This window comes from Alligator mississippiensis, chromosome 1 (assembly GCF_030867095.1).
Source record: "Alligator mississippiensis isolate rAllMis1 chromosome 1, rAllMis1, whole genome shotgun sequence".
In the NCBI taxonomy this organism is placed as follows: Eukaryota; Metazoa; Chordata; order Crocodylia; family Alligatoridae; genus Alligator; species Alligator mississippiensis.
The window spans coordinates 207,010,207-207,028,287 of NC_081824.1; the positions used below are offsets into that span (position 1 = coordinate 207,010,207).

The 18,081-nt window shown below is 43.8% G+C and overlaps 1 protein-coding gene across 2 annotated transcripts in view; it reads left to right on the plus strand.

The window, feature by feature from the left end:
- Positions 1 to 18,081, plus strand: part of EML6 (EMAP like 6) — a 325,901-nt gene that overhangs the window by 228,012 nt on the left and 79,808 nt on the right. For both annotated transcript variants that reach the window (XM_019500824.2, XM_059719398.1), the window contains exons 16-17: positions 2,492 to 2,585; positions 10,955 to 11,055. In XM_019500824.2, coding sequence (XP_019356369.1) covers positions 2,492 to 2,585; positions 10,955 to 11,055 — 195 coding nt within the window. The remainder of the gene's footprint in view (positions 1 to 2,491; positions 2,586 to 10,954; positions 11,056 to 18,081) is intronic.

Sequence of the window (18,081 nt, forward strand, 5' to 3'; positions counted from 1 at the left end):
CACAGTAGTCATCCTAAGGAACTACAGAAGAACCACATACTACTATTCACTCTTGTTCTCAAAGATGTTATCAGATCCTTTTCTCACCAGCTTCAAGAAAAACTGCACAAACTGTTCCCCCCACCTTAGGAACATTTTACATGCCTTCTAAGATGCACAAACAAGGAAATGTTAGCAAGACCCATCATATTCAACTGTGTTAACCTAACTGAAGAACTATCAGGACTCACAGAAACCATCCTCAAACAACTCTTCACTCAATTCATTTATAGAAGACACAACAGACTTCCTCAAGAAGATCCAGAATACTGCCTCCCTGAGAAGGTCATGGCTGCAACTGTGGATGTCACTAGCCTGTATGCTAACATCCTGCACCACGAAGACATTGCTGCCTTTGATGTACTCTGGCCCCAAATGCAGCCAGGGTTGCCTTTGAGACATACTTCCTCACAACTTTGGGGTGCCCTTCTGCTTCAAACCCATCCCTGTCATCTGCTGCAGACCACTGAGAACAAACTGAGATGAGCCAAGGGACAACTCCTTGGCCTATGTTGCCTCAGCTTTGCCTGCCTCACTCAGGACTTGCCAGCTGTTGGCAGACAGGATTCTACCAGCTAGAAGAATCATGCCCTTTTCCAGTCATGTGCTCAAAAAAAATAAATTGCCCCCTTCCTTGGAAGAGACCTGCCTGTGTAGTCAAATACGGTGAAATCACACTAGCCCTGTCAATAATTAATTGTAAAAAATAACAAAAAGATTATTAAAACAACAAAAGGAAATATAAGAAATCAGTAACCATATGCTGAAATACAGAGATATAAGAATAACAAACAAAAGAAAATATCAGAACAATAATTTAATCTTACCCGTCATCTTAAAGTGAAGAATGTAGCTTATACTGAGCCCACTAGCTGAGAGACCAAAGACCCCTAGCCCCAGGAAGCTTTAGGACAAAGACTTGCTCTCAAGGCAAAGCTTAGGCATGGCTTTTTATTCGACCATTTGCATACTTCACGCACTGGATTCATAGGGAGCCCACATTGTGCATATAAGTTCCTCCCCTCCCCTCCACCTCCAAAGGTACACGTTTACCAGACTAAAAGTCTTTCCTCATGTACTAAATACCAGGAGAATATTTGCATCATTTCAGACATATCTAACAGATACTGTCTCTCACTTAATTTCCCCACTCTGAGACATGCCCTTCTTTAGCTAGTCTGTTGCCAGGTTACATTCCTACTACTGTCTTTCATTTTAAAATATAAATTTTTCATGGCCTGGGAGGACCTGTTTGATGACTAAACGAATTCATGTCAGATGCTAATTCTTAGTGATTACTTCTCCCAGTTGTGAATAGGTGAGGAACACTTGAGTGAATCACTGCCTTATTAAACATTCTTAGCTAAAGTATAAAAATATATCAAAATTACATTTATATCAAATACTACAAAGCATACAGACATAACAATAGGGCAAAGTATAGCTCTACTCTACCTATATGTATAACCCTTTTATTAAACATTCCCAAAAACTTAAATAATTGTATTGATTTTCCAATTAGTCAAAAAAATTAAAGAAAATTAGTTTAAGTCAAATGAGGGCAATTTTTTTTTAATTTGGGTATTTTTTTCTATTATTTGCATAGCTCTACTTAGACTAAGAAAGGTGTGAGGTCATTAATAGTAAGTTTCCATTGCCCGCAACTGCTGTACTTTGCCCACATGCCCATATTCATTGACCTATTTATTGGTCACTCTAACAATAGCTTCTGTGCCTTCTTCTCTACATGACCCTCTACTCTTGGTCTAGCTTCCCTAATGACACCTGAAAAGCTCTTACTCTTCCCATATCTACATTCTATAGCAAATTTTGTTGATTTGTATAGACATACTGTTCCCCTTCCTTGAATTCTGAATACTTTGCTTTTTATCCATCTATAAGCTCCTAAGGAGCTTCTTTCTTACGTGTCTGGAAAGTGCCTAGCTTATCACAGGTGCTACCATAAATAAATAATAAAGGTATTGATTTCCATAACAATAGAATGTCATATTGTTGTGGGATCTCACAGATTGCACAGTCAATATATACCTCTTCATGGGGGTTATTTGACCAGTGATTCATATAATCCCAAATATACTAGTCCTGAACTTGGTGTGATGGCAAATATGCCCTCCATGGAAAAGTGAACAGATCCTCCAAATATCTATATAGACCTCTATGTATGCCCAGTATACTATCCTCTTCCCCAGCACTATACAGCTACATCAGTTCTCCTGCATTCAAGGTCTTGCATGGCATATGTTAGAGGACAAGCAATAGCCTTTCAGTGTAAGAAAGTGTAATGATGTATCTCTTGCCTGAAGAAAAGGATTTAATTTGTGTTGTTATTGATACTTTAAAATCTCTTTGCAGTATTTGTTGCATTATGCCAACTGTTATCTTTTCAATTAAACCAGTAGCAGCATTGACATGGAGTATTGCTTTTATACAGCTGATGGAAAGTGTTTGGCATCTATTGGGCTGGATGATAACCACACCATTGTGCTTTGGGACTGGAAAAAAGGAGAAAAGTTAGCAACAACCAGGTAAGAATATTTCCAAGTACAACTCTACCTTGTGGTGATAGTTTCCTGCATAATTATCTATAACATATACGATACTATATATAGGAAAGAATACATCTAGTTGAAAACAGGGATAAGTGTTTCACAGAATATAGATAAGAAATGTTAGGACACATAGATTAGAAATGCCTTTAAGATGTTTCTACCATGATCTTTATCCTTTCTGTAAAGATGGCTACACTGAAATGGTTAACAAAAAGCTCATTTAACATGTCACTTCTTTCCATACTTCCATGCCTTGACAATGCCTTAAACTTCTATAATATCAATCAAAGATACTATAATTTCCCTGATAAGATGAGTAGTAATCTAGGTTGGAGATTCCCTCTCAACATACATCTGCTGCTTAATTTCAAAGGAGGGAAGCTAGTTCCTCTAATATAAATAGATTTTTAAGGCCTGCTGCTGCTGCCAGGCCACCTGTCTCTCTGCTGTATCAGCTGTTTCTGAGATATTCATTCCCTTCAGTCACCAACATGAAAGCCTAGCTGCTAACCCAGCAGCGGTTAAGAAGCTTTTGTAATTGCTTGAAGGGACCACATATTATGGATGGAATTTGACTGCAGGTTGGTTGCCTGACTGCTTTTTGATAGATTTGTTTTAAGATACGGAATTGCATCTATTTCTTTTGATTTAAATGATTGCGTTTGTAGCAAAGTTCTGACGAACCTTGGGTTTGATGAGTTCTTCAGTCCAGTGGAAATCCAGAGTAACTCTGTTCAGTTCAGTAGAATTAGAGTGAGGTAAAGCCAGTGGGAGAGGAGAATCAGTCCCTATATATGCCTCAATTTCACCAAGGACAGGGATTCGTTCTCCAGTACTTTCTGCACCACTTCAGAGTTTAGTGGCTGTAAACCACAAGTCATAAAAGGAACATAACAGGACCCCCCAGGGCAGGGGGTTGGACTTGATGATCTATTTAGGTCCCTTCTGACCCTAGCTACTATGATACTATGATAACTACAAAAATAGTTTTGCTTCATTGTGAAAAGTATCTTTTTGACAATGGCATATTCAAAGAGAAATAACATTTTTGCTGGAAATACCATTTGCTAGCATTTACCAGATTATAGAGAAGGTATGAGTTAGTGCCAAAAACAGTGTATACAGTTTGCACAGTTGTCTATGACATGCTGTAGCATTAGGCAGCATGTTCTTATCTCCTTTTCAGAACAAACAGTGAACAGCTACCTTAGCAACAGTGCTATCTGTTTTATAAAACATGCCGCTCTAATTTGTTTTCCAGTCCTAGTGTCTCAGTTTCTTGACTGAATGGGTTACAGACTCTCAGGGAGGAAATGACTTGCATCTCTCAAAGGAGACTTTTAACTGTTTAAACCAAGGCAGGAGTGTGCCTGAGAGGCTATTCCTTCCCTACCTGGGGATTTGAGGTAATAGGAAATAGTAAAGTATTTTGTTGGTGACTTGATTAATCTACTGTTTACTATTATTGTTTATTTGTAGCAGCTAAAATATGGTAGGAAGTTCACAGAAAACAAAAAGAGATGGTCTCTTCCCTAAAGGGTAGTTGTTGTTGCTGTTGTTTGTATTATGGAGGTATCTTGAGATCAGGATCCTGTTGCACTGTGCACTACAGAACAGAACAAATTTTCTCAGAGATACCAAAGCGAACTCTGAATAGGCTGGTTGGGTTCTAAAAGTGTGATGGGCATGTTAGCATGGCACTCTGCTTCGGTGAAGTATGCTGATTCTCACCAGAACTAATTAATCAAGACAGGGAGGCACATTTTAACATTGCTACATTAATTCTGGTATCATAGCTAACTCATTCATTGAGAGGTGGCTCAGGTATCTACATGGCACTGCATTATGCATATGTAGGCATAGTCAAAAACACAATCTGCCTAGAAGAGTCTACTATCTAAATTGTAAAGGATAACAAGTGACAGTCAGTAAAGAAAGAGTAAAGAGAGGTGATGGAGTGAAATAAAAAAAAGGGTGACACTATGATCATCTGGACATTCAATACGTATGAGAATGCATATTAAGCATGCATTTTGTTAGCTTTGTAGGAATTTGCCTGGAATTTTTTAGGTTTATTTACAAATTTTAATCTTCCTGAGGTGTTTGAAGCTCTAGGAAAATACTTCTACATTAATATCTAGTTTTCTTGGACTTTTCTAATGTTCAAATTGTATCCCCTATTTTTTCAACACCCTATTGAGGTAAATAAACTAGGCAGTTTTTACTTTAATATATTTCATAACCTCACAATGTTGCTGTATAGACTTTTTTAAGACTTTACTAAATGAGTACCTATTTTAGGGGCAGGCGTTATTTTTGCCCATGGACCACACAGGCTGTTCTGGGGAGCTGCCGTGGTTGGTCAGCACCCCTTCCCCCCATCCCCCTTTGCTGCAACACCACAGAGCCCACAAGCCACTGCTAACACTGCACAGACTCCGGCCCGCCCTGCCTTTCTCGGCAGCCAAGATGGAAGTAGCTCCTTCTGGCTGCCGCTGCCACCACTCGTCCCAGCCCCACAGTAATGGTGTGGATAGCCAGTACAGTCCTGACCTGGCCTGCCCCACATACACAGTCCCAACCCAGCCCACCCCATGCCCACTCTGAACTCGGCCCAGCAAAGCAGACCAGCTGGAACCCACGCGCAGTCCCAACCTGGACTTCCCTGCACCTGCTCCAGACCCACCCACCCACACTGAGCGGTGGCAGCATAGAGGAGCGGCAGGGCAGCCCAGGCATGGGCTCTGGGCATCTGCAGCAAGAAGGGGCCAGCAGTGGCAAGGGGGAGGGACTGCTTTTCTCCTGTGCTGAGCAGCAGTACTGAGTGAACTCAGAGACCTGTCAGCCCTGGGGGCCTTCGTCTCCATAAGGTGGTGAAGTTCCTTGGGGTGGAGTTTGACCCAGACAGAGAGCATGGGAAAAGACTGAAGCCAAAGTCAAACAGAGACTGGGACTATGGCACATGTGCCACCTGTCAATGGGGGTGCGTGGCAGTCATGAAGGCAGCGTTGCTACCAGTGCTTCTGTACACTGCACTGGTCTTTCCTGCCTCAGAACAAGTGAGCTGCAGAATCCAGAGCACAACGTGCATCTTCTTCTGGTGCTCCATATGGGAGCATATGGTGAGGACCACACCGTACAAAACAAAACAGTTTGGGGGCAGAGGAATGCCAGATGTCCTGCTATTCCTCTGAGCCTAGTACATGAGCCAGATTTGCACACTGGCAACAGGGACAGGATCAAAAACAGCTGTTTTTTAAAGTATTTTGCAGGGCATCTGCTGTGACAATGGCAGGTATACACAATGACCAATTCAAACCCAGGGACCATAAAATCACCGCAGTTTTACAAGATCGTGGAACACTTCTAAAACAAATACGAGCTGCACAACAAGGCCCCAGTGACCCTGACAAACCACCATAAGATGTAGCAAGTGGTAAGGACAAGAGACATTAGGTTGACCATGGATCTACTACCCAGTGACATTGTCTTGTATTTGAGTAAATATGGTAATGAGTTACACAGTGCTCCATTCTAGTAGAAGAAAGCATAGCAAGATCTAGTTGTGAGGAGCTGAAGCTGAACACAGTTAGATGAGAAATATGGATATAATTTTTGTTTACAAGTTAGGTCAATTAACCACTGGAATGATTTACTTAGGGATGCAGTAGGTTTTTGGTCACTTACGGGCTTTAAGTGAAATCTGGATTTTTTTTTTAAGATATGCTATCAAATCATAACAAAATAGGACTGGAATGGACCTCAGCATGTCACCTAGTCCAACCTTTGCTTAAAACAAGATAATTTGTCTAAATCCCAGCCAAGTGTTTGTCTAACCAGCATTTAAGCACTTCCGGTGATGGAAATTTCACATCCTCTCTAAGTAATCTGTTCCAATGCTTAACCCCATTTAGAAAGTTCTTCCTAATATCCAACCTAAATTTCTCTTGTTACAATTTTTCGAATCTTCCCTCCATCTTTTCCCAACTAAATAGTCCCAATTCTTCCCATCATTCCATGTATGCCATGCTTTCTAGACCTCTAATTATTTTGTGTTGCTTTTCTCTGGGCTTTTTCTAATTTGTCCACATCTTAATTGAGGTGTGACACCCAAACCTGGATACAGTACTCCAGGTGAGACCTCATCGGTGGTAAACAGAATAGAACAATCATTTCCTTGACTTTCAGGTGACACTCCTGTTAATACATCCCAATAAAAGCTGGGCTTTTTTGTTTGTTTTGTAACAACAGCACACTGTTGACCTGTGGTCCTCCATAATCCCCATGTCCTTTTCTGTAGTTCTGTACCTTAGCCAGTTGGGACATCTTTATGCATGCTCGGGGAGGTGGGGGACGGGAAGGAGGTGGCACTTTAATTAGAGCAGCTTTGAGAACTGTTCTAATTAAAGCACCCACAGCATCTCATGTATTCAGCATCCCACACTTCAAAATGGCAGTGGAGGCACTTTGACTAAAACTCATTTGATGACCTTTAATTAAAGCACCCCTGCCGCCATTTTGAAGCAGGGGGGTGCCGAATACACAAAACGTGGAGGCTGCTGGAGTGTGAGAATTAGCATGCTCCAGCAGACTCAATTAATCGATTAATCAAGTCTGCTCGAGGCGGCAGGAGAAAATATTATTTGGGGGCATGCCTCCCCAGCAGGTAAGTCCCACCCCCCAGCTGGGGCCCCATTCAACTTACCCCTACTCCTGCCTCTACGGCACTATTCCTCACCACAGAGGCCTCTATCTAGCTTCCTCCCCTTCCCTCCGCCACAGACTGAGCTTCTGGGCTGGGGCACACATGTACATGCACGCAGGCACTCAGACCCCCACCCCAGCCTCAGATCAACTCCAAGAGGCTCCGACATCTACTGGTGGATCGAGATCCACTGGTTGGTGACCACTAGTGTATTTGATTATTCTATTCTAAGTGCAGCATAAGCTCTTTTCATTGTATTAATTTCAGACCATTTCTCCAGTTTGTTATGGCAATTTTGAATCCTAATCTTATCCTTCAAAACAGGGTCATCCAACTTCTAAGTCCCTGGGGACCATACCAGCAGGGGATGCACACAACATGGGCCACACAAGGCAAAGCACTAGCCACCAGGCTGTGCTCTGTACCGACACTCCTTCCACTGCCCTGTGCACCCACACAGGCACCCCTTCCACTACTGCACTGAGCTCCCCCTCACCTCTGTCCAAGATAGGTGCAATCCATTTTGTATAGTCTGAAGCCCCCCTTCCCACCCCCCCGGTCCCCTCCCCCTGCCATGTAGAGCCCCAGGCTCACCCTCAGCTCTCTACACAGCATGGTGCATTGCCTCACCCTCTGGGGTAGAGGCAGGAAGCAGCAACCAGAGGAGGGTGGGGAACCAAAAGACTCTGGCCACTGTTGCATGTGGAGCAATGGGGGAGGGGAAGGCTGCTGGAGATCGCAACATAACCCCATGCAATCTATGGGTTGACAGTGGGATAGCCCAGCTCAGTGTCTGCTACCTTACTCAGCTTGGTGTCATCTGCACATTTACAAAACATACGCTCAGTTCTGTCTTCTAAGTCATTATTGAAGATATTAAACAGTACCAAACCATGGGAAAGCCCACTTTATATTTCCTCCCAGCTAGACATTAAGCCATTGATGACTGCTTCTTGAGCATGACAGTCTAACTAGTTATGCATCCTTTCTAGACTGTATTTCCTTTGCTTACTTATGAAAATGTCAAGGGTGCTGATATCGAGAGCCTTAGTAAAGTCAAGGTATGCATGTACAATGCTCTTTCCCCATCCACAAAGCCCATCCCCTTGTCATAGAATACAAATATATGTTATAGGCACAATACAGAAATTATTGGATGAGATTATTTTCCTTGTGTTATGCAGGAGGTTAAACTAGCTGATTTTAGTAGCATACAGAGATTAAGTGACTCATCTGCAGTCACACAGCAGGTCAGGGTCAAAGCCAGGATCAGAACCCGTCTCCTGACTGGCCACTCCACAGAAGTTATTGACAGCATCTGATGAAGTAGGTTGTTGCTTTCAAAAGTTCACACTTCTCTGAACCATCTAGTCTCTAAGGACATTTATACATGTGCTCCAGAAGTGGGAGGGGGGCCGCACTTTAACTAGACTGGCTCCGCTAACCACTCTGATTAAGCGACCAGAGCATCTCATGTATCAGTGCCCCCATGCTTCAAAATGGTGGCAGGGGTGCTTTATCTAAAGCTCGTAGAATGAGCTTTAAATAAAGCACCCCTGCCACCATTTTGAAACACTGGGATGCTGCTACACAAGACACAGGAGGCTGCTGGAGCACGGTAATTGCCATATATAGGCAGTATAAGGTGCCACCCCACCTTACCTTCTGCACAGTAGTTGTCAGTTCACTCCTCTCAACCAGAAAGTATTTATTTTTAACTTAGTTTTCTAACTATCTGTAACTAAAATCTGTGTATTTTTTTATAGAAATGCACAGGTGACTTAGGAGCCTGTTTTATTTTCAGTAAATTTGGCATTTAGAAGCCAAATATCATTGAATTTCAGTGAGATTTAGGGTATGCCCATACAGTGAATTTACCATGTACAACAGTGGCATGCTCACATGCCCTGCACTGCCCCAGACAAGACAGCTGCCTGAACTGGAAGCAGTACAGCAGCAGACCTAATTAGCAGCATTGAGTAACAATTCTAATTACCCTGCCACCATGCTAACTAGCCCACTCATTGCACCACCCAAATATGGCTGCAGGGCTTCCAGTTCAGGAAGCATGAAGCACTGTGGGGCATGTGAGAGTGCCATTGCTGGGCACAGTAGTTTTGCCATGTACTCATAGCTTTAGGTTTCTAAGTACCAAGACTGCAGACAGATGTAACATTTGAAGCCTTTCAGATACCTTGGAAATGTTTCAAAGGGCCAGTTTTGAACTGAGGCACTATTTTGAAATGCTTCACTTCTTGTTCCATCTGTACAAGAGCGGGAGAGTGTTACAGTACTCTCTTCTCCTCAGGAAGGGAGGCAGAATAGTGTGGGGATTGACTGTCTGGCAGACGGACCAACAGCCTGCCAGACTGTCCAGTCACTGGGCCCTGCTCCTGGGTCTTCAGGGTGCTCCTGGCATTCTGGGTGCTACTGGATCCCAGGGTGCAGGTGGATTCCTGCCTGCTCTGGCCCTCAGGGCACAGCTTCAGGACTCGAGACACTTCCAGGTCTCAGGACACTACAGGCATTTGGGGCACTGCTGGGCCCTGAGGCACTCCCAGTATTCAGGGTGCTGCCAAGTTCCCTGGCTGCTCTGGCCCTTGGGGCATCACTCCAGTATTCAGGACACTGCTGGGTCCCCATAGGGACCCCCACTCCTCTCAAGACTCTTGCTCCTCACCTCCACCAAAGAACCTTGCACCCCTACCACTGCTTCACCACCACTTCAGCTGGGGGTCTGGGTCTCCAACCCCCAGTACCCATATTTTCTGACTCCAGCAATGGGCTGCTCAGGAAGAGCAGAGGTTGAACAGCAGGAGACCATCCACTATCAGTGGCTCCACTCCTCCCATCTCTCATCTACTCCCCCACCCTCTGGAGAAAGGGGAAGCAGGGAGCAGATTTGCAGGTCACTGTAGCCTCCTGTGGCATGCCCTGGCAGGGACAGCATGTGGCTGGCTGGATGCAGCTGTGGTGACACTGAGTCACTCAGTATGGGATGTGCTGTGGCTGAAATGCTATCTTTTTAAAACAATTCCAAGCCTGTTACCCTTGGAAACATTAAAATTGTTAGGTCTCTATGCTCCCTAAGTCACTTGGAACCTCAGAGCTTCAGCATTGTTGGGCCATAGCCTTATTAATTGTCTTCTCCTTTATGAGCATGAACTAGTTTGCTGTTACAGGATTTTTTTAAGAATAAGGCCTGGGTCACCTGTACAACTTTACATGTTAGGAAAAAGATCATGGAAGAAATTGTTTTGAAAGACTATGTACAGGGTAAAAATCACCCCCTTACATGCTCTCTCTTTCTTTTCCCTCTCCTCACACCCATCTCCTGTTCTCGTCCACTGCACTGAATCACATATAAAACCTAATATGAAGATAGACTATGTGTGAGAGAACTGTATTCATGGCAGGGACCAGAGAGACCAATCCCTAACCTGTTGTATAACCTACTTCAGCATTGTGGCCTCTCTGTGGCCATTATCCCAGTTGCTGGGCTCTTATGGGGTTTAATTCTCGCAGTTAACTGTAAGCCTGCAATATTGTTGTTTGTGGCTGGTTTTGTAGTACTGTATAAAATCAATTATTTATTGAAAAGCTATCAGCTACTCTTTACCATGTTTTTTGTTTCTTGCAGGGGCCACAAAGACAAAATATTTGTAGTGAAGTGTAATCCACATCATGTAGACAAGCTAGTCACTGTTGGGATGAAGCACATCAAATTTTGGCAACAAGCAGGTAATGTATTGAATACTACCTACCTGTAAGTACTTATACAGCCTCACTGCATTAGCATTCAAGCATTTGTGTTCTTTCCTATGTGATTGACATCATTATCCTCTGTTGGCAGATGGGGAAAACAAGACAGAGAAAAGTTAAGGGAGAGCTCTCTTTCACTTTGTGCCCAATAGCACTTACCCAGCCCTGAAACTACTGTTTTTGGCACTTGCCCACATCTAGCAATCCTATTTCACATGCATTGCAGATACACAAGCAGCCATATGTCTACTTAGCATGCATAGTAGGCTGTGCTCTGACTGGGCAAGAACACATATCCATGGGCACTTACATGGGCAAGGTTAAAATCCAAAATTGTAGCCTGTCAAAACCATATGCCTAGTGGGTCTTAGATGCCAGAAGAGGACAATCCTCATGTTTTAACTCTTTAGTTAAGGCACTCACCCAGGAAGGAGGAGACCTGAGATCCAGGCCTTTCCACAACCCAAAAGTAGTTTTAGAACTTACATATCTCCTGCTTTCTAACATAGCACTCTAACTACCATTTTTATATTTGTATGAATTACTGTGGTTGATATTAATGTATTGTTATACTTTCATAATACGTCAAGGATTGGGTAATCTGGCAATGGTTGCAAGCAGGCAATGATGGTTTGCACTCCAAAGGGGAGGCCTTTTGCAAAGGAATGCTAAGGCCTGGAAGCACTCTGTTCAAAGACTGATGTTTCTCACAGTTGGAGAAAATAAGTGATAGACCACAACTATCTCTCTGATAATTGATAACTGAGGATATTGGGTTAGCCTAAAAGGATGTGGGTATTTATTAGACTTAACTGAATAAGGAAACATACCTAACTTGTCAAACGGATATACATGGTGGGCAGGGGAAGGAGGCAGTTATATGCCTAGTTTATACTCCCCAAGAATTGAATGGAAGCAGGTATGCAAATAAATAGATAAGGACAAGTATTTAAGAGTTACCATGGCAGTAGGCCTTTGTCTAAAAATTCTGGGGGCATTGATACAACTTAGTCCCCCATCTGGCCTAGCTGGACACTGGACAGTGCAAGCTAGCAAGCTGCTGCTAGAAAATTCTAACGGGGATCTGAATTAGAATCTGCATTTTTAGGGGTAAAAAGTAGAGGTAAAAATCAAATCATAGTTCTTTTATGTTAATCTGTTTGTTTAGTTTCCATATCTCTGTCTGTACTTAACATTAGAGTTACTGATTTTTTTATGGTTTCTCTTGATTATGTAATAAACTTTTTTGCCATTTCTTATCGTTCATTTTAAGTGTTATTTCAGAGCATTTGACTATGCAGGCAAGTCTTTTCTGTGGAGGAGAGGTGTCATTTTTAGCACAGGTTGGGTAAAAGGTGTGATTTTTTTATCTGGCATAATCTCTGCTAAGAGCTGATGACACGTGTAAGACAGAAAGAGGTGAGGTACCCAGGGCCAAGGAGTTAGTTCCTGTAAGACATGTCAGCTTATTCCTGGTGGCCAAGCGGTAGGGCTGTGCGAGGCTTTGGACAGAGCTTCAGATCCGGAGAAGCTTCAGATGCTTCAGGGTCCGAAGCAGCACATCCGGGTCGAAGCGCTGGCCTCATTTGGCTTCCTGAAGCGGTTCGGAGCTGCCTCGGAGATCTGGTCATAGGGTATAATGGGGAAACAATAAAATATCTATAACTTTGTTGTTTTTTGTCCATTTTGGATTAAATTTTCAGGGATAGTAGACTCTGCAGAGAGAATGAAGCCTGCCAAGTTTCAAGAAGATCAGTGCAGGAGTTTTGGGGGAACTACACCCCCCAAATTCTAGAAAGCAAAACTCCTGTCATGTCTATGTGTTACAACACAGAGGGGTCAAAACTGCAGGGCTGGTAGCTCTTGCTGGCTCCACAAAACCTGACAAGTTTCAAGAAGATTGGTGCAGGGGTTTGGGGGGAGCTGCCCCTCAAGCTGTGGACAAGGAAAACTCGTGCCATGGGTAACACTGTGTGTGTTAAGGCACAGCGGGGTGACAACTGCAGGGATGGTGGCCCCTCCTGCAGCCACAACACCTGCCAGCTGTTGAGGAGATCGGTGCGGGGGGGTCTGGGGCCCTGCACCCCTAGCTGCTGACAGGCAAAACTTGTGACATGGGTGTTTGTGGGATTGACTGTCTCTGTCTTGTGGTGTGGGAGACACTACTGCAGGCCTGGCTGCTAAGCTACTGTGTTACCAGTCACCAATCAATCATGATTCACTCAGGGACCAGCTCAATACACAGGACCTAGCTAATGTAGCCAGTTAATTGCCATCAATTAGCACCTACAAAACCAGACTAAGGAGAGGAAAGAATCAATACAGACAATCAACTGCCCCAAGACAGACGCAGTCAGTCCCACAAGCACCCATGGCACAAGTTTTGTCTGTCAGCAGCTAAGGGTACAGGGCCCCAGAGCCCCTGCACCGATCTCCTCCACAGCTGGCAGGCGTTGTGACTGCAGCAGGGGCCACCATCCCTGCAGCTGTCACCCCGCTGCACCTTAACACACACAGGGTCACCCATGTCACGAGTTTTGCTCGTCTGCAGCTTGAGGGGCAGTTCCCCTCAAACCCCTGCACCGATCTTCTTGAAAGTTGGCAGACTTTGTGGCCTCAGTAAGAGCTACCATCCCTGCAGTTTTCACCCCCCCCCCCCCGTGTTGTAACACGTAGATGTGACAGGAGTTTTTCTTTCAAGAATTTGGGGTACAGTTCCCCCAAAATCCCTGCACCAATCTTGAAACTTGGCAGGCTCTGTGGCCTCACCAGGGGCCACCACCCCTGCAGTTTTCACCTCCCTGTGTTGTAACACATAGACATGACAGGAGTTTGGCTTTCAAGAATTTGGGGTACAGTTCCCCCAAAACCCATGCATTGATCTTCTTGAAGCTTAGCAGATTTCATGCTCTCAGCAGAGGCTACAATCCCTGCAAGTTTCATTCAAATCGGACAAAAAACAACGAAGTTATAGATATTTCATTGATTTCCCCATTATACCCTATGGCTGGATCTCCGAGATGGCTCCGAAGCTTCGGAGCCACTTCGGCTGGATCAAGGCAGAAACCCGGTCCAGAGCTCTGAATTGGATCACTGCCATCCGAAGTGGCCGGATCCGAAGCTAGATTGGATTGCTGCCGACTCGCGCAGGCCTACCAAGCAGTAAACAGTGAAGAGAGGTATGGAGTGAAGGACCCCTCTGAAGGTGTCAGTATACCCTGTTGTGTGTCACAAGCTAATTATACATAAAAGCCAGAAATGTGTGACTGGGGAATTACTCTTTGGGCAAGTAAAGGATTCTGCCTTAAGTGTCTTTCCCCAGATCATTCATGAAGTTTGTCAAAACGGAGAACTGAGCCAAGGTCTCCCAAGTACTCGGACAGTACCATGTTCCCTCTAATTTAAGATTACCATTCATTCATACCTCAAAAGTCTCAGTCCCTCTGATGTTTCTGTCATCAAATACTGTGGAACTACCAAGCCTACTTCTGTTTTAGTTAATGTCACTATATTCTTGTGTGACTCTTTGGAAGCCAACTAACAGCCATTTTAACATTAATCATCATGTTAGAGGCTCCGACGAGTGTGTCTGTTTGACTTTCAGAAAAAGATGTATTCTTGTGACTCAGCTAAATAATTTAGCCAGACACAGACACAACTTCTGTGAGCTTTCCCATGAGGAAGCCAGCTGGTAGTTTAGAATCTTGTTAGGGACCTCAGGCAGCACTGCTAAAAATGATAGTATCTTAGTTTCATGTACAGATGTAACTCTTTAGTAATCCTCAGATTTTCTGTATAGAATTTTCTTTTGTCATCAGAGAGATCTAGCAGCCTGGATTCAAATGCCAGATTGAACAGATGGGTTTGGGAGTAACCTCAAAATATCTCCTTATCTGGAAAATGAAAACCAGATGTTTTGCGGAAATAAAGTTGTGATTTAGATGTACTTCACTGGCCAAAAATGCATCATAACCCCATATTATGATATAACATTATGACTATAAAAGATTTACAGGGTTTTTATCAGTTCCCATTCAGTTAAGAACATTTTAATGTTCTGCAAAGCAAATTTTATGACTAAGCAAATTTTATATATTGTGGGAATGACTTTCAGTATGGACTGAACTGTCAAACTTTGCAGTAAGAGCACATTATGTAGCCTTGGTTTCTGAGTAGAGATCTGTTCTTTAGGAATGTTGTTATCATAATCATGAATTACTATGTAAAGTAACCTCATAAAATGTTGCATGTGACACACAAAGATGGGACTGAAGCTAGTTCAGGTTTACCCATTGACTGTCCTCACATGCTTGCTTAGAAAGCCAAAATGGTTCCAAATTAACAACAAGAATTTTTTCTTGTATTTTCAAGTTTACACTATTTTGAATTATTTCTATAATACATATATGCACTTCAAGGGATTCTAGATGTCACCAAGGAACAATTGTGCACAGAGAGGGGGATGATTTTGTCTTCACTTATCTGCCAGAGACATGTATTGTGCTGAGCTCTTCTATTGGCCATGCTGTCTGACACCTACTCACATTAAGTAGTATGTATACTCCAAAAATCATCTTACTGAAACAAATAGGATTTATTCTGGAGTTAATAGTTTCTCAGCATGAGTAAGAGCAATGGCACCCAAATGGCTCAGGGGAGGTCCATGGATCCCTTATGGGGTCAGTATGCAAGGTCAATCCATGGATGCAATCTAGAAGCCAGGCCCAACCCCACGTGCCTGGATCCAGCTGTGCCCTGGCATGATCTTACATGCAAGGCCTACAGGACTCTCCAGAGGTCCAGAATGTTGACAGCAGTGGAGCAGCACTTAATATTGCCACTGTTCCCCTGCCACCAAATTTCCAGATCCCTGGGGAACCCCATGGGCCAGCTCTGTGGGCTAGATTGGGCCTGCAGGATGGAGGTTTAGCACCCCTGAGTGAGATGACAGTATGATCTGGCATACATGTGAACTGAAGCAAATATGCTAAATTCTAAAGTATATCCTTATTATCTTAGCATGCCTTGGTCAAGTAAATGTCCTTGGCACACCCTAGGTCTCTAGCAGTCAAATGAAGACAAAATCTTCCCACTCTGTGTGCAGAATTGATCTTTAAGTGACTTCTACAAATCCATGTAATAGGTTTTCCCTTTCTGTGCCAGTCTCAAAAGAGGAAAAGGGGATTTGGCAGGTTAATCTATGTAGCACATACTCTGCCAACCAAGCCCTTACTTTTTCTCACCAGAACTCTTTAGCAGCTCAAAATAATCTCCTGTGATAGCTGTGCACAGCTCTGGCACTGTAATCATGCCATGAAAATTTCTATTGCAGCTGGTCCTTTTACATTTACATGAGGTGGCTTGGATTGGATTTTTGGGAGTCTTGGTAGACCACAGACTCAATATGAGTGTGCAGTGTGATGCAGGTGCACAAAAGGTGAAGGCAGTTTTGGGCTGCTACAATAAAAGTATTAGATGAAAGACACAGGAGGTGATAGCGCCTCTTTACTCGGAACTGGTTAGTCCTCATCTGGAGTACTGCGTGCAGTTCTGGGCTCCACGTTTTCAAAATGATCTGGAGAAGTTAGAGAGAGTCCAGGGGTGGGCAATAAAAATGATCAAGGGCTTGAAAGGCAAGTCATATGAGGAAAGGCTAAAGGAGCTAGGCAAGTTCAACTGGTGGAAAAGGCACTTAAGAGGGGATGTGACAGCAGTGTTCAAATATTTGAAGGGCTGCCATAAAGAAGATGGAAAGCACCTTTTATCTCTTGCTGCAGAGAGGAGGATGTAGACGAATGACTTGAAGTTGCAGCAAGTAAATTTAGATTGGATATCCAGAAAAACTTCTTCACTGTGAGAATAGTGAGGCAGTGGAATAGACGGCCTAGGGAAGTTGTGGACTCTTCATCACTGGAGGTGTTCAAGAGGTTGGAAAGCCACTGGCTGGGGATGCTCTAGGCATAGCTATGCCTATTTTCTACCATGGTTATTTCCCAGGCTTCTGGGCTTTGCTGGTTGCTCCTGCCCCTACTCCTCCCCCTCCCTCTTAGCTGTGTTGGCTACCTCTAAGGCTGGGGAGTTCAACTGGGGTGTGCCAATTTTCCTGCTAGGAGCAAAGCCTAAGGTCTCTGGCTAGATAATCACCACGATTAGACTGATCACAATATTTGGGGTCAGGAAGGAATCTTACCGCATGGTCAGATTGGTGCAGACTGTTGGGGGTTTTGACTTTTTCTGTAGTGACAGGCATGGCCCTCTCCCCAAGACATATTGAGCATATGCTGACAACATTTTAAAGAAGCAGGACATTAGCATTTTAAAGAAGCAGGACATTGGTTCCCATTAGGGCTGTGTGAAATTTCACTGGGTCTTTTGTTTTGAAGCTGTTTCAACACATTTTGAACGTGAAACAGCAACATCGAAATGAAGCAAAAGGCTTCAAACAAAACAGGGGCACTTAAAACGTTTCAAAAGTTTCAAAATGTTTCAATTTTCGAAGCTGGGCTTACTTGCATCACCTCCCAAGGGAAGCCCCCAATACTCATCTGCCACGTCTTGATCTCTAGTTGAAGTGCAGAAGGTTCCCATCTGGTTAGTACTTGCTTGGAGATGTCACCTGCAGACATCCTTGGGGCTCCACCTCCCCTACACCCCTTCCATGTGCCAAGCTGATGGACTTAGCCGTATGGCAGATGGTTTGAGCTCTCTCAAATACCAGTGTGTGTGGTGTGGCCCCAATCTAGCCTTCAATGGATTTTTATGGGCACAGCATCTGGATGCACACTGGTTGCAGGATGGTGGTTCTTCTTCCTATGTTTGGCCTATAGAGTGTTCAGCATACCCAGGAGGTCACTCTCCCTCCTTACAGCTATGTCGAGCTGGTCAATCCGTTCTGGTCCTCTACCCAAAGTCCCTGAGAGCCCCTGGTCCCTCAGCCTCAGGAGCAATAAATATGACTGCTGTCTCTGGCCCCACGGGTAACATGAAATTACAAAGGAAACAGAA